Source organism: Ambystoma mexicanum, chromosome 5q (assembly GCF_040938575.1).
Source record: "Ambystoma mexicanum isolate Mex_15411 chromosome 5q, UKY_AmexF1_1, whole genome shotgun sequence".
Taxonomy (NCBI): domain Eukaryota; kingdom Metazoa; phylum Chordata; class Amphibia; order Caudata; family Ambystomatidae; genus Ambystoma; species Ambystoma mexicanum.
In genome coordinates this window covers 613,111,671-613,127,982 of record NC_090933.1, presented here as the reverse complement: position 1 = coordinate 613,127,982, position 16,312 = coordinate 613,111,671, and the positions used below count along the sequence as shown (strand labels likewise).

Genomic DNA, 16,312 nt, shown 5'->3' with positions numbered 1-16,312 from the left:
ATTAGCAATTAGAATCAAAAATAGCAAGCGTTTGAAATTAGCACAGCAGTAGATCGGAGTAGCGCATGAGTTCAGAGTGGCACATAGATTCAGAATAGCGCCTGGATTGGGAATAACACCTAGGTTCAGAGTAACACTTAGTTCAAAATAACACCTAGATTCAGCCTAGCACCTACATTCAGAATAGCACTTAGATTAAACGTGACATGAGTTTGGAGATTAAGTACAACATTGGGTTTAGAGGCTATGGAAATATGTTGCACGAGGACACATTGGGCTACAGGTCAACAGATCTAGAGGCAATTGGTAAGCAGATCAGCAGAACAAAGGCAGATGGTCACAATGCAGTTAGAAGTGGCAACTAGAATTGCATTAGGGTAACAAAGCATCAATGAGGCACAGTGCAGTTTTATTAACCACTAAATTCAGAGAAGCGATTGGGCAGATCAGCAGAGCAAAGGCAGAGAGTTTTTTTATATATAAATCAGAGAGTCATAAAGTAGTTAGGCACAGAACATTGTCATAGCATCTAGATTCGAAATGTTGTAATTGGGCTGTGAACCAGTCAAAATAGAATGTGGTCAGACACGATGAAGGAGGGTTTAAACAGGCACACGCGTGTGGCTTTTGAAAGGATTTTGTCCTGCATTTAGGCATGGAGCGCTCAAGTCACCCTGAAGGGCATAGGGTGTCACGGATGGATGTTACCTTAGGAGGCTGGTGTTGGGAGGCCAGAGGGACTGGCAGGTGGCAGGTTGGACAGAGAGGGCCGGCTTCGCCTGCCGGCGTCCAATGGCAGGAGATGTAGTACAGCTGGCCAATCAGGCAGGGCCAGGAGTGCTGCTGTGTGCCTGGTAAGGCACCACTTGGAATTCGCCTAGAGTGCGACGGCTATCTTTGAAGGGGGTACCTCGTGTACCAAAAGCTATGATCAGGGTATATAGAAAGCCCAGACCTAGCTTCAAGAAGCAATGAAGTGCAGTAAAACAATGGGCTATTATATGGATACAGGTAAGAAAGAACAATTTACAGCAGGGCTGTGTTACAAACACTTAATCAAAGGGAGCAATATTTGAAGAACCACCAGGTGGTGCAGGGAAAATGGACGCCTAGCTAAACGACTCCCAACCCAACCCTCCATGTATCGGGAATTATTCAGTTTGGAGGCCGCACGGAAAGGAAGCCTGAGAAACCGCCCCCGTAATTCGAGGAGCACAGAAAGAGACCTTCTGTGGCAGGAGGGAGGCAGAGGAACCGAAGTAACGGGCAGCGCTGCGATGCTGATAACCAGACATGCATGTCCTGGCACAGCAGACCTGGAGCGGTATCTGTTGAACACCACTTGCTGAGAGAGGGAGGACGACAGGCAACTCTCCCTCCATCACATGCCACCAGAAGGGAACACCAACATGCAGAGTGGAGAGACAGTGCGCCAGGGAGGTGGCAGTGAGTGTAGTGTAGTGGAGCACAACAAGATGAGGCCATCTGCCAGACCCCGTGCCCCCAAGCACGGCGAGCGAGTCCAGTGTAAGGGGAGAACATTGGCGAAGGAACCGAGAAGAGCGGTTGAGAGGGGCCACATGGAGAGATTGCTGGGGAATGTCTGGATTTGAGAGAGACCGAGCAGTGAGGAAGTGGTGCCAAGACGTTCTTATTTAAATAGGTTATTTACTCTAACCCTGCAATATGTCCTCTTTCTGCTATTATTGACTCTTTGGGTCTCTGTCTGCTCTGTTCCTTTCTGTGTTTGTTTAGTTATGTTTTTGGTTTTGTTGGCGCACTTAAGCCTCCGTTGAGTGGTGCGCGGTACAAATCTTCCAGTGCATCTGTCAACTAGCTAGGGGGCGCGTACACATTTATGAGGGTGATGTTATCTACCAATGTTCCCAGAAATCCTCACCCCCCGCCCTCTCCTATGTTGGAACATACTCGTAATTTGCACGGCCAGGGACTTCTTAACTAAGATCCCGACACCTCTGGAGCCTCTTGTGAACCCTGCATGGACCACATTGTTATATGTTCCTCTTCCCAGTATGCCACATATATCCCCTGGCATATATCCCCTGGCAGGTGGGTTTCCTGAAGAAACACCATGCCCGGTTTGTGTCTTTTCATGTGATGGAAAACCGTATCCCTCTTGATCTTGATCAGCCAATTTACGTTTCACTAGACACAGTGTAGTGTGCCTATATTATCCAAGCTGATAGCTCCTTAGTCTGTACCTATGCTTTCTATGATCCCTCCTTCCCATTGTGCCTGTGTTCGGTCTCTGACCAAATAAACTCCCTGTCCCCCCCTCTAACCTATACCCTCCAAATATCCCCCTCCTCCCTTCACTCGCCCACCCTATACTTGCACCCCAACTGCCACGTGTCAACAAACCCCCCCCCACCAACTATGCTACCAGCATTCCGACCTTACCTAACCCGTCTCCTGTATCGGCCTATCCCTTAATCCCTTCCCAAACTCTTACTGCGACTCTTTCCATACTCAAGTCTCGATTCCTTCTCTACTTGAGGCCCCCCCTGCTATTTACGTAGATCTTTTCGGGTACGTCTCCCTTTGTCTCAGGTCACTGATGCACCCACCTGCCACTCCAGACTCCAGTGTGTCCATTCTACTCCCACTCTGTCCCTCAGTCCTCTTTACCGCTTCCTGTCCCCAATGCCTGGGAGACAACCTGCACATCGTTCTCCTCAGCCGAATCTGCTACAATTCTGCTAATCATGCCATCCACTCCCACCTTGAATGTGTAGTCGTTGGAGTTACCTCCTTTGGGCCACGAGTAGGCTCCTTTTTCCTTCTTTCTGTGTCCCAACTTTTTATGGTCCCTGAAGTGCCTGGTCTTTTAGCTCTACTTGTGGCCCCTGTGGAGCAAGGTGCACCTGGAGGGGAGGAAGAGACACACACAAGGGAGTTGTGCGCAAGAGCTCAAGAGGGCAAATGAGGAGTATAGAATCGGAGAACTAGAGGACTACGGTGGGATGGTGGCATAAGGGGGTGTGTATATATGGGTGTGGAGATAAAACTGCAAATATACTGGCATGGTTAGCGCAAGAGAAGCGTCGACTGACATATGAAATTGGGAAGACGAGGCCATCAGGAAGGATCCACAGGAAATATGACAGACCTTTGTGCCATACTACCAGCAGTTGTACATGACTCAGCTCAGCAAAACAGAAATACAAATTCAGAGCTTTCTGAAACAACTGAGAAGATCACTCTCAGAAGAACCAAGTAGGGCACTTGAGGGAGAATTACAGATAGAAGAAATGAAGGCCGCAATGTACTAGTTGGGGGAAAAGGGTAGTCAGCGAGAACGAAGGGTCTGCCCCTGGAACTATGGATCAAACTGAAAGAGAAGACGGTGGGACCAATGAGAGACATGCTAATAGAAAGTAGGTGGAAGGGCTTTTCACTGTCGTATCTGAGGGAAGCTACTATAGTAGTTATACCAAAGGAGGGAAAACCAAGGCAGAATTGTGGGTCATACAGACCCATCTCACTGATAAATATCGAGACCAAAATCTTGGCCATGGTATCAGTGAATAGGCTACAAAAAGGTAGTAACGGAATTAGTGAAGGGGGATCAATGTGGGTTTATATCACATAGGTCCACAAGAATGAACATTAGATGCCTGAACTTAGTGCTGGGTACAGTGAAAGCCGTCATTGGACATACTCGCACTCGATGCCCAGAAGGCGTTTGACTCAATCGAATGGGGGTACATGTTTGCTGTAATGAGGGGAATAGGAATTGGATAAGGATATATAGGCTGGGTGAGGATACTGTACATAGCGGCCTGAGTAAAGAAACACACTGAGAAAAAATCCCTCTGGAGAGACAGGGATGCCTGAAGTCCCCTAGGCTATTTTCTCTAGCGTTGGAGCCACTGGCAGTATGGGTCAGGGAAGACCCACGGTATATCTGGCTGGGGGCGGGGGAGAGGGCCACATATTGCTGTACGATGACAATATCCTAATTTATCTGATGAACTCTGGGAGATCTATACCAAGGGTCATGGAGATTTTAAGGGAGTTTGGGCAATTCTCTGGGCTGCAGATTAACTCGGACAAATTGATTCACTATCCAGAGGAGTAGAGGGCTGTAGGGGCAAGTGGGGTGGAGAACCAGAGGGTTAGTCCGACTCGAAGGACAGAGGAAAAGGGCTTATAATATTTGGGGGGGTTTATCCAAAATGATGAAGACCTTTTCAGGGAGACCAATCGTAAGCCTGCACTAAAGAGGCTTGAACAGGATATGAAACAGTGGACAAACCTCCCAATTTCACTGATGGGAAGAGTGGCAATGTACAAAATGGTTTCCCTCCCCTGACTCTTGTACATAATCCAGCATGCCCCGAGGGCAATAAAAGACGGTTACTTCTGAAAGGGTTGACAGAACGCTCAGGGCATTTTTATGGGAACAAAAGACCCTGAGAGTCAGACTAGAGACCCTGTACAACTACAAGGTGAAGGGGGATTGCAACTCCCGAACCTCAGGACGTAGTACTGGGCGTCCCAAATGATTACAGTAAATGATTCAGTTTACCAAGAGGGAAAGGATGCTCTGGTGAACACAGAATTGGCACTGTTGGGTAGGTATGGATGGGAGAGGCTCCCATGTGGGAAAGTCCAGGGAAGTAAAGTACCATTGGTTACAAAGGCAGTGGGGATTGCGTGGAATCAATCCACAGATACTTGGGATGGAACAAGCGACTCACGAGTGTGTGCCACGATATGGGAAAATTAACTAATCAAGGGAATACAACATCTGAGATGGTGTGGAATGGAAACAAAAGGGTATTGCAACGGTGGGGGTTGTGGGTGGGACCTCCCACATTAGATCATTCAAGGAGTAGAGGGAGGAATGGGGGCTGAGCATTTGCAACCTCTACAAATACCTACAACTAAGACATGCTCTGGTGCCACACGGTAGGAGGTTGGAGGATATCTCGCAGGACTCGCCACTGGAACAAAATGTGTTTGACTGGGAGATTAAAGAGAAGTAGATTTCAACCCTCTCTAGAGCACTGGTATGTCACTCAACAAGAAAATCGGAGGACATGAAACTGAGATGGGAGAGAGAGCAGGGATTCATGGATGAAGAGGAGTGGAGAGACGCATTGCAATACCCTAGAGAGGTGGAAATAGCAGCTAGGCTGTGATTGATACAATTCAAGTACTTACAGAGAGGATACCACTCTAGGGAGAGATTGGGACAGAGGGGGAGAGGATGACACATGCCCTAAATGCTATACAATGGGACACACTTAGTACCACATGATCTGGGACTGCCCAGTGTTAAGGAAATACTGGGGGAAGGTGCAAAGGGAGGTGGAAGGGGTGCTAGAAAGGCAAATGTCACCGACTGCCAAACGTGCACTGCTGGGAATATGGTTGGAAATGGATGCAGACAGATATAGCAAGATATTCTTAAACATAGCATGTATACTGGCCAAAAGGACAATAGCGGAACTATGGATGGGAACAGATGCCCCAACTATAGTGTCATAGAGGACGAATATCGATGCCATAAACAGATGGCACCAGTTGGTATGCAGGAGGAGGCTGCCCAAATGATCACGAGAAGATATTGGAGGGGAATGGGAATGAGGTCTGGTTTGTAGACGGGGGAGGGGGTCGGTATGATCGGTCTATAGAACGGGAAAGGAACTATGTGCTTTATAAATATATTTCTGAGGCTTGCGGATCTGCTTAGATCACATGCTATGCATAGGCTGACATATAGTGGTAGCCGCAGAGTATTACATTTTTTGTTTTCGAAACTCAAAAAGGGACGTCGACAGGGCGTGCCAGTAATAATATTCCTAGTGTGACGTCTCCTGTACCCATGGTCCTTCACGCATCAGGGTCCCTCGGATTGTTTTTTTTCCGCCATCATAGTCGAACGCTAGTTGTGGAGTTCCTTCTTCTGGCTAACGCTTACTTATACAAAGTTTAAATTGAGACTTTCTTTTTATCCATATGACGGCCGTGCACAGCAGGATCTCTGGTGACGGCTTTCGAGGACAAGATCATTCGTCGACGACAACTACTCATCCATCTCGACGAACTCCGACAGCATCCTACCTAGTCCCCAGTGGCATGATGTTCATTCATCTGCTGCACTTTGACGAAAATGTTTTGCTGAAAAAAGAAAAAAAAGAAACAAATGGGGTGGGGGAGGGCCTATAAAGTGTAGGGTAGTGTCGTGTATAGGGACTAAATAATAGGGGTGGGCAGGGGGAGAGCCCCCAAATAAAATATGTGATGAAAAATGGGTGATGAACGAACATAGAACTGCCTCGGCCCTGCACAGTGCGGAGAGTGGGGGGAGGTAATCATACATCTCATTTGGAGAATGCCTATTTCCCTCTTACATCACTGAGCTGCCATTTTTCCATACTATGGTAAGCACACCGTTTAAATGTTGCCCTTCCTGTAACAGGAAGTTTCCCTGGAAGGACTCACACAGGTTGTGTAATCTCTGCTTTCCTAGGGACCATTCTGAAAAACAGTGCAAGTCCTGCAAACTGTTTCTGCCCAAGACACCAAAGGACTGGAAAACTAAACGCTGGGCCCACCACACCATGCAGGCTGAGGCCGCCATGGACATGAAGGGAGCCTCCAGCAATGGCAGCATCAATGTCCTAAGTAACGCCGAGAGCGATCAGGACCCAATGGAATCCCATGTGTGAGCCCATGACAACAACAGGCAGGCCAGCGGTTCTGCTACAGAGACAACACCTGGCGATCAAGCACCCACACTAAACACACAACCCCATCGCCGAAAGTCGACTGCGTCGTCGATCGATAAGCCACATGCAGTGTCGAAGGGAAGGACCAAAAAGTCCCTGTCCTCTGACCATTGCGATCGCCACATGACAGGCCCCCAAAACAGACGCTGAAGTATGTTCCCGACACCACATGCAAATCAGACAAGTCCTCGGGTACCGGCGACGGTGCGTCAAAAGAAGCATAGACAGGCATTTCTAATAATTCAAAAATAAGAGAACTCTTTAAAAAATCACGTCTCCAAAACTCTCCTCAAGTCTAAGATGTCAAAAAACTGAAATATTTCGATGTCCTTATCCTCAAAATCTCCTGTTCCAAAGGAAACAGAGAACTCTGCTTCTAGTGACAACCTCTCAGGGGAAATGCACTACAAACCACCATCTACATCGGAGGCTTTCCCTACCAGTGTTCCCACAATTTTACTAAACTCTACTCAATGGACCGCTGAACAATTTGATAGAGTTATGAGGAGAATGTTTATCAACACCCTGATCAACTGTCCAGCCTCCAAGCGTCCTCTCAAGGCAAAGCAGCTAACAAGCAGTCCAATGGCAAAGACCCCATCTAGGCACTGCAAAGCCTAGTACCTCTTCCTCTCAAAACATACCTGACGACCTATTATTTTAGCACTTCAGGTTCACAGAACCCTTGCTCAATGCTATGATGAAGATGTATACATCATTCAATCTCCAGGCCATCTTGACCAACCCGTGGCTGATTCCCCTGTGCATAACCAGCTGCAGTATAATTATCTTCTTTTAAAAGCTGCAGAACATTTAAAAATCGATACCCAGGAGGCACAAGTCAACAAGGACTTTGTAGAGGACATCCTTGGGGATAGGAGATCTGCCGCACAGTTCATTCCACTGCTTCAATCTATCCAAGGCGCATTCAGCTTCTTTACTTACCCCCAACCTGATGAGGGCAGTCAACCCTCGCATTGAGAAAATGTTCAGACCAGCCCCGTCAGACCCATTGTACATAAGGGGGCAACTAAAGCCTGATTCTCTTTGTGACTACCACTCAAAGGAGAGCGGGCACAGCTTTAGCCTCTGCCGAAGCCCCTCCTGACAAGGAGCGCAAAACAATGTACGCACTGGGCAGTAAAGTAGCTTCCTCAGCTGCTTACCAAGTAAGGATAGCCAAACAACACTATGCTCCTGGCAAGTTATAATTGCCACAAGTGGGACAAGATCTCAGAATAAATCTACTCTGCCACAGAGCCCCTAAAGACACAGCTCTTAAAAACAGTAGTTGAAGGTAAACAGGTGGCAAGCTGCATCCTGAAAAATAATATGAACGCAGGAAATAATGCAGGATAGTAGCTGAGAGTACCCTCATTAAGCACCATGCATGGCTAAGCTAATCAGGTTTCAAGCTGCAAACTCAAGCCACCCTTTTAAATATGCCAATTGAGCCTAATTGTTACGCTCACCTGGCTCCCACGGAGGCGCTGGTCTGGTCTGGGTTGCTGTTCACTCTTCAAGCGTGATGCGCAGAATTCGGACCACCGATTGAACAGGACCCCCAAATCTTGCTTGTCTGGCCCATAGGAATATCCTTCTGCAGATGAGAAAGGGGATTAACTGTCTGCTGAATAGTGTGCTTGCTCCCCCCTTTCCCCCTTCGTTCTTCTCTGACTTCCTCCAAAACCCCCGGTTTAAGCTCACCTTATGGTTTGGAAGGATGAACTCTCCATCCTGCTTCTGGTGCAGGGGCGCGCGTTCGTCCAGTTACTTCACTGGTTTTCAGAATGGCGCTGGCAAACCCACTTGACTTTTCTGAGCGATACGCCGTAAGTATGAAGATGCAAAGTTCAAGTGTGAGCCTTCTTTATGTTGTTTTTTCCTAACCTGTGATCTGTCCTTTATTTCAGGTGCAGAGCAAAGGCGATGCGTTGAGGGGTTAAATTGCTGGTGGTAAAATCAGGTGAGTTAGTGATGAGGGCGACCCCTCTAAATGTCTTTATAATTCCCCAGTAATGTCTTTTGTCCTTTCCCCATAGGGGCCGGGGTGCGGTACCAGCCAAAGATGCGGCGCCGACCCGAGATGTGGAATGGTTCACCAAGAAAAGCCGGTAAGTAATATGGCTGAAAATTCGGCTTTCCTCTTGTGTTCCCTTGCTCATCTTTTGTCTCTTCTTCTCTCCACTAGGTGCAGAGATGTGGCGACCGGAGCTGAGAGCCGCGATGGAGCCGGGCGGCGTCTCGGGATCAGGTGAGTGAAGCGCAGCGCTGCAGCGAGCAACGCGGTACTTTTAAATGGAAGTCTTCCTTCAGGAATGCTGGCGTGAAGATTCCGGAAGCAGGTAAGAAGGTTGAATAAGTTCTTGGTTTTCACCTTTCTCTTCTCTTCTTTCCTTACAGGTGTTCCAGGTTCGAGGCGGGCGTGGCTGGAGTCCAGGTGCAGGAGCAGACACGGTGAGCGTTCAGCTGCTGGGATGCAGAACAACACGAAGCACGTGTGGCTGTCCGGACGTGGCTTAAATAGCCTTGGAAGAAGTTCCAGGTGAGTATTCATCCACAGCCCCACACAAGTAACAAAATAGTTCCTTCAGAAAAATAGCCACTCCTAAGCCTCATTTGGCTTGGTTCTTCATGCAGCATGGTCTGCATCAGGTGAGTGTGCAGCATGGTCTTCTTCAGGTAAGTGCACCAAACACTTCCCCTTATGAGCTTGGCGCCTACGGCGCCAGGACTGATGTCCAACATGAGCCTGGCACCAACGGCGCCAGGACAGAGTCCAAAGAGCCCCTATAAAGGGCCGCTGGGCTTTTACCCGGGGGCGTGATGCCTGCTCCCGGGGGTGCTGGGCCTGGCCTGGTGCTCCGGGGGTAGGTATCATGACACTAATGCCTTATTTGGGAAAGTTGTAGAGGACGCACTCAAGAGTGCCAAAGAGGAGTATGTCCCCCCTCGAATTCCTAGCACAGCTCACAAACTCTTTGTGAAGAGAGGCACATTCAACACAACCGTTTTAGAGGACAAAACTCCCAGAGGTCCTCCAACTACAACCAGGGCAGACAGACTTCATCTTGGGGTTCCCAGCAGGGGCAATCCTCCCAACAAAATATTCAAAGGGGGCACAAAAGGTTGAAAAGTAGAGGCAGATCCTCCACCACCAGAGGTTCCACCCCACCAAAGCAATGACCACCCGCTCCAGGTCCCCTCCCATGCTTCTCCAGTAGGTCATTGCATTTCTCATTTTACCCACGCATGGGAGGGGATCACGTCAGATAAGTGGGTACTTTTCACCGTGTCAGGAGGCTACTGTATAGAATTTGTACAAACACCACCCAACCACCCGCCAAAACAAAGAGAAACATTGCAGGAGGAACAGCGTATTTTGCTCGAAGAGGTCAAAGCACTGCTACTAAATGACGCCATAGAAATTGTCCCAGCAAACCAGGTAAACAAGGGTATCTATTCAATGTACTTCCTTGTGCCAAAGAAAGACCTTACAATACGCCCTGTCCTAGACCTGCAAACATGCATCAAGCCACAGAAATTTTGCATGACAACGCTACAAGAAGTTATCCCATTGCTAAAACAAGGGGACTACATGGCAACATTGCACAAGAAAGATGCATACTTTTATATTTCAATGTTCACAGCGCATAGAAAATTCCTGTGCTTCAATATAGCAAATTAGCCCTATCAATTCAAGGTGCTACCCTTCGGCATAGCCTCTGCTCCAAGGGTATTCACCAAAGTATTGGCGGTAGTGGCGGTGCACTTACGCAGACAATGAATCCCAGTGTACCCTTATCTGGACGGCGGCTGATAACTAGGGGTTCCCCTCAAATTTGCAAACAAAATACCCAAATAACAATCAACCTTCTGCTGCAATTGCCATTCTCAATCAACGAGAAAAAATCAAGTCTTGTTTCAAGCAAAACCAAACAGTTCCTAGGAGTTATCATAAAAACAGAAGAGGGGCTAGTCTTCCACTCAAACGAAAGTGTCAAAAACATACTGCTGCAAATACCTCAGTATCTGTCCAGTTGCCAAATAACCTTATGCAAAGCAATGCGCTTGCTCAGGATGATGGCTTCATGCATTTACCTGGTTCCGCACGCACAGTTGCGCATGCACGTATTGCAAGAGTGGTTAGCTAAACAATGGTCTCAGGCAAGCAGTCAGTGTTGTTTCTCTAACCGTAGAACAAGCGCTATGCTGGTGGTCAAAGGAAAATCTGTTAAAAGGAAATCCCTTTCACAATCCTCCAGTGCAAGCTATAGTTACAACAGACGTCTCACTCTCTGGATGGGGTGCCCATTACCTTCACCACACACCACATGGCCTGTGGACACAGATCACAGGCCAAAATCACATCAAACCTTTGGAGCTACAAGCCTTTCAGGTGCATCGAACAGGTCAAACAGTCCAAGTCCTCACTGACTGCACCACTGCCATGTTTTACATGAACAAGCAAGGAGACACACACTTCCAAGTCTGGCCAGGCTAGCCCAAACAAAACATTTCGAAGTGGGCACCCAAGGGGAACATGTTCCTAGTGTCTCACCACGTTCCAGGAGAACTCAATTCTCTAGAAGACTCTCTAAGCAGAGATCCCCTACCCGAAGAACACGAGTGGCAACTCAACAGAGAAGTTGTAGACCTTATCTTTTCTCTCTGGAGCTATCATCCTTTAGACTTCTTTGCCACAAATGCACAATGCCCAGACGTCTCATCAAGGTTTCCCCAACCGAAATCCAAGGGGAACGCCCTATGGATGAGCTGGTCAGGGAAATTTGCTTACGCTTTTCCACCGACACTGCTCCGGAGCAGGATAGTGCACAAAATGCACCAGGAACAACTAACTATAATCCTGGTTGCTCCAGTGTGGCTGACACAACCTTGGTTTCTGCATCTGCTCAAACTGGTGATATGTGACCCAATCAAGCTCCCATGCCCCTTCAACTTGCTCAAAAAACACAGGGGGACAACGTTACACTAACAGCCTCAATCTATGAACTTGGCAGCTTGGCTCCTGAAGTCATAGAGTTTGGTCATTTAAAACTACCTCAAAGGTGTATACAAATCCTCAGGGAGGCATGTAAACCCAACACCAGACACTGTTGCTTCAACCAATGGAAAATATTTGTAATATGGTGGTAGTCAAAAATGTAAACCCTATTGAATGTACTACATCACACACATTCTTCACAACCTACTCAACTTACAAGACTCTGGCCTAGTAATAAACTCCATCAAGGTCCACCTAGCGGCCCTGTCCGCGTACACCACTTCACAAAACAAGGTGTCCGGGTGGAAAGTCCCTGTTGTTAAAGCTTTCATGAGACTTTACCCCCCTTCCCCCATTTCCAACCCACCTCCAGGGTGGGATCTCAACGTGGTACTCACAAAGCTCATAGGCCCTCCCTTTGAGCCTATGCACAAATTCAGCCTTAAACACCTTACTTACAAGACAGATTTTCTGGTAGCCATCACCTCCATAAGAAGGGCTAGTGAGCTACAAGCTTTGTCAGTGCAAGACCCTTTCTTTGTTATCCACAAAGACAAGTTGGTACTAAGAACACACCCTATGTTTTCACCCAAGTTCATATCCAAGTTCCATGTTACTTTCAAAATCCTTCAGACTCAGCTGAGAAAAACCTCCATAAACTGGATGCAAGGACAGAGGTTCTTTACTATGTAAACAAGACAAAACCGCTAAGAAAAACAGACCAACTGTTTGTCTGCATACCACCTGGCAGGGAAGGTGATCACGTTTCTAAATACACCATCTCCAGATGGGTAGTGAAACGCATACATCTCTGCTACTCCCTATCAAACAAAACTCTGCTTTTCACACTAAGAGCACACTCCAAAGGTACAGGTGCTACTTTGGCCATTATTGCAAACGTCCCGCTAGACGCCATTTGCAAAGCAGCCCCATGGAGTTTCATGCATACTTTTACTCAGCATTACTGCATTGGCACACATTCTAAAGCAGATTCACAGGTGGGACAAGCGGTGCCAAAACATCTATTTGCCACTGTACCTTCTCATAACCCACCTTCTCCAGACACCGCTCGCTAGTCTATGCACAGCATTTGCTCTAAGCAGATCCACAAGCCTCAGAAAGGATACATTACTCACCGTAATTGTATTTCTGATGCTTGTATCTGCTTAAATTCACATGCACCCACTCTTCCTCCCTTGTGGAGTAGAAGGTGCATAGATGCTTTCTGGCTATACCTACTCTTATCTGCTTTATTACATCTGTACTCACGCTACACTTCATGCTACCTCATGTCAGAAACAAAACAATCTGAGGGAATTAGGCACGTGAAGGACCATGGGTACAGGAGACGTCACACTAGGGATAGTATTACTGGCACATCCCTATCACCGTCCCTTTTTGAGTTTCGAAAACAAAGAAATGTAATACTCCACAGCTACCACTGAATGTCGGCCTATGCATCGCATGTGAATCGAAGCAGATACAAGCATCAGAAATATGATTACGGTGAGTAAAGTATCCCATATATGAATAGAAGAGAGAGCAGTATGAGGGACCCAATTGCTGGGCTTTAAATGTAAACTGAATGGTACAGGAATTCAAAAATTCCTCAAATCTTTTAGGGGATCCATCAAACTCCCTGAATCTAGACCACCTTGGGGTTGGTCCATAGTCCAGGCATCTCAGGTTGCAACCGCCTGCTGGACAGCAATATTTTCAGTGAGTAGCATTTGGACTTCTGTGGTTAAAGCTGGGACAACGCCTAAAAGGTCTTGCATCTGATCATGCGTTCTTTGGAGAGGTGATCATACAACTTGTCAGCAAAGGACCATGCCTCTGATCACTTTACTTTTCATGATGTGAAGAGGTAAATTCTCTCTCCTTGTCAACACTCGGTCAGTGCTTGAGGAACAGCTGCCTGAGGGATGGAAAGCATAAAACCCAACAGGGGAAACAACTTGTAATCCTTAAGGGCAGTATGCTGATAAGTCCTCAAGGGATCTGGACATATCTTCAAGCCAGCCTGAATACAGGGAGGGATTTGGTGGGCTGAGAAGGCTACAGGGTTCTTGACATAAATTGAGTAGGGCAGTGTAGCAGGGAACAGAAATACTCACAGGATAGAAAAACGAAATAACACCCAAGGATGACCAAGAAGAGAGCTGATAACTATTTCAAGGACCCCGACAACAGAAGGCAGACAGGAGAGGAAAACAAAAACAGCAGCAATGGGAGCTAGGCAACACACAGCAATGGTATGGTAATGTTTATTTGTAAAGCGCCTATATGCAAGGCAAGTGTTTCAAAGCCCTCAAGGAGGGAGAGAACAAGGAGGAAAAAACAACAGTCATTCAGAGCCCTTGAATTTCTGAACGATACAAGTCTGCACATGCAGAGTAAGTGCATACAATACAATTTTAACAGTGTATATAACAGCAACCCCACAACCCCCCACCCGACAGTCACCCAGCACATAGCCACATCTAGGAAAACAAACATGCAAAGACATAACATGCATATGCTATGGTAGTCCTTTGAATAGCTAGAGGCCTAGTCTAGACGGTATCGGATAATATTATACCCACCAATAAGATCGCCATATATATGGTCGTCGGGAACGGCCATAGGCGATATTATTAGTGGGGATAATTATTGGGGTAATTGGGAGCAGGGTGCTAGGGGTGTCCCCCCGCTCCCTTGAAAATAATATGGCGGTTGCGGGGTGTCCCCCGCAGGTTTAATGGGTTAATATTGCCGCATAAATGTGGCGCCATTCTTGTATGGCGATATTTTTGCGGGGATAGTAACACATGGAACCGTCTAGATTGCATTATAATGAAATGTGATAACCAATATCCCTTGGTAAAACGTGTGCCAAGGCTATGAATACACATCTACTTATGTTTTGTCCTCATTTCATTTGCTGAATGTCCATCTCACTGAAGGTGAGTAACATGCTTGGATCAACATTTGCAATGGTAGACGTGCGTAAGCAATCAGAGAAGTGAAGAAAAACAAATTATTATTTTAAATGTTACCTATGAACAGGATGATCAGCCTCTGCATCTAACACAGTTGGTAGGTCAGGATGGGCTGGCTGTCGTTTCTTCTCATCGTCACATAACCGGGCCAAGGCTAGCTAAATGGAATAGGACACTTGTCATTTTACAGCATATACACTAGCAAGCATTTTTTATTTATTTTCTTACAATCCATACAGTGCATATTATGCCCTTGTCTGTATTAATAGTAAAAATATGTAAACTTTCCAGGGAAACAAAAGTGAATGAAAGAGTATCTTTAAAAAGGTCCTCCACTTTCTATCAGGGCATGCAGGGTACTAAAGGGCAGACACACAGCTTTTTCTCTTAAGTAGATCAGTCAGAACTGCAACGTGTTAAGTATACTACAACTTATAAGGAACATATATTTATATATAACAAATATATTTAAAGGTAAAGTAAAGTGGTCTTGTGTAGCACCCTTCTACCAATAATCTTGACCTACCTGCACGTGGCTCTACAAGAAAAGTGGTAGGGGCAGTGTTAGTGGGATAGTGGGAAAGCAGGTGCTGAGAAACGGTGGTGTAACGTGCAGGTCAGAAGTCACAATTAGCTTTGTGCTGATGTGGGTTCTATGTTCCAGACAATGGTCGATACACTGGGCACATTAGTGGTTAGGTGGTCCCAGTGTTTAAGGAAGCAGTAATGGATGCACTGCAGTGGGGTGGCGTGTTGATAGGGTAGCAGTATATGTTTAGTGTTATAGATCTGGTGGCATGACGGGAGGTGAACGTGGCAAACGGTTGAAAGATTTTAGCAGCGAGCAATCAGCAGTGCTGGCGGTACACCTGAAAAGTGGAAGGTCAGTGCTCGGAGACGTCTTCTGATGTGTTAATAGCATCCTTGCTTTGTTTCAGAGACAGTGATCTGATGGAGAGAGTGACATAAGAGAGGAGCTGAGCATCTGGGAACAATAGCTCTCATTTGGATTGCATTTCCGTTAAGCAAGCGTTAGACCATACTTGTATCCTGTGAGGCTTACTCCCACAGCACGCCATTAGGTATTCTGGCATTATGCAAGTTTCATCCTCTGAAGAGAAGAAGAGGAGTACTGCGTCTCTCCTAACAGAGTCATCCTATTCCCTTGGTGGCCGTCTCCTTCTATGTGATCCACCCGTCTAATATCACCCCCAGGGTTAGGATCAGGTAGCGGCTGCCTTCCCCTGGCCACCTGGCAGGAGTCTTTAGGCAGGGATTCTGTGAGGACTTCGCAGGATTCATCTCATTCCTTTGTAGAGAGGTAAATAGTTTGCCTGCCTCAGCGCCTGGTCGCTTTGTCAACTAAGACATAAGAATGTCTACATTTCCAATTGGGTTTGCTGGTGAGGGAAGAGAGAGCCAGAGATGATGGGTGTTGGGAGGGGAAGTGAGATGGTACAACTATGCTTATTCACATCGTCCCCTTCAACCCAAACTCACAGATTTGAAGAAGGTTGCAAACTTCACTCCAACAGAACAGGTTCAGAACAGGCAGCAATAAAGAA

General features: G+C 46.9%; 1 protein-coding gene across 7 annotated transcripts in view; it reads right to left on the bottom strand.

The window, feature by feature from the left end:
- The window catches only part of UBXN2B (UBX domain protein 2B), a 696,122-nt gene that overhangs the window by 594,315 nt on the left and 85,495 nt on the right, over positions 1–16,312 (bottom strand). For all 7 annotated transcript variants that reach the window (XM_069621083.1, XM_069621081.1, XM_069621082.1 and 4 more), the window contains one exon: positions 14,805–14,905. In XM_069621083.1, coding sequence (XP_069477184.1) covers positions 14,805–14,905 — 101 coding nt within the window. The remainder of the gene's footprint in view (positions 1–14,804; positions 14,906–16,312) is intronic.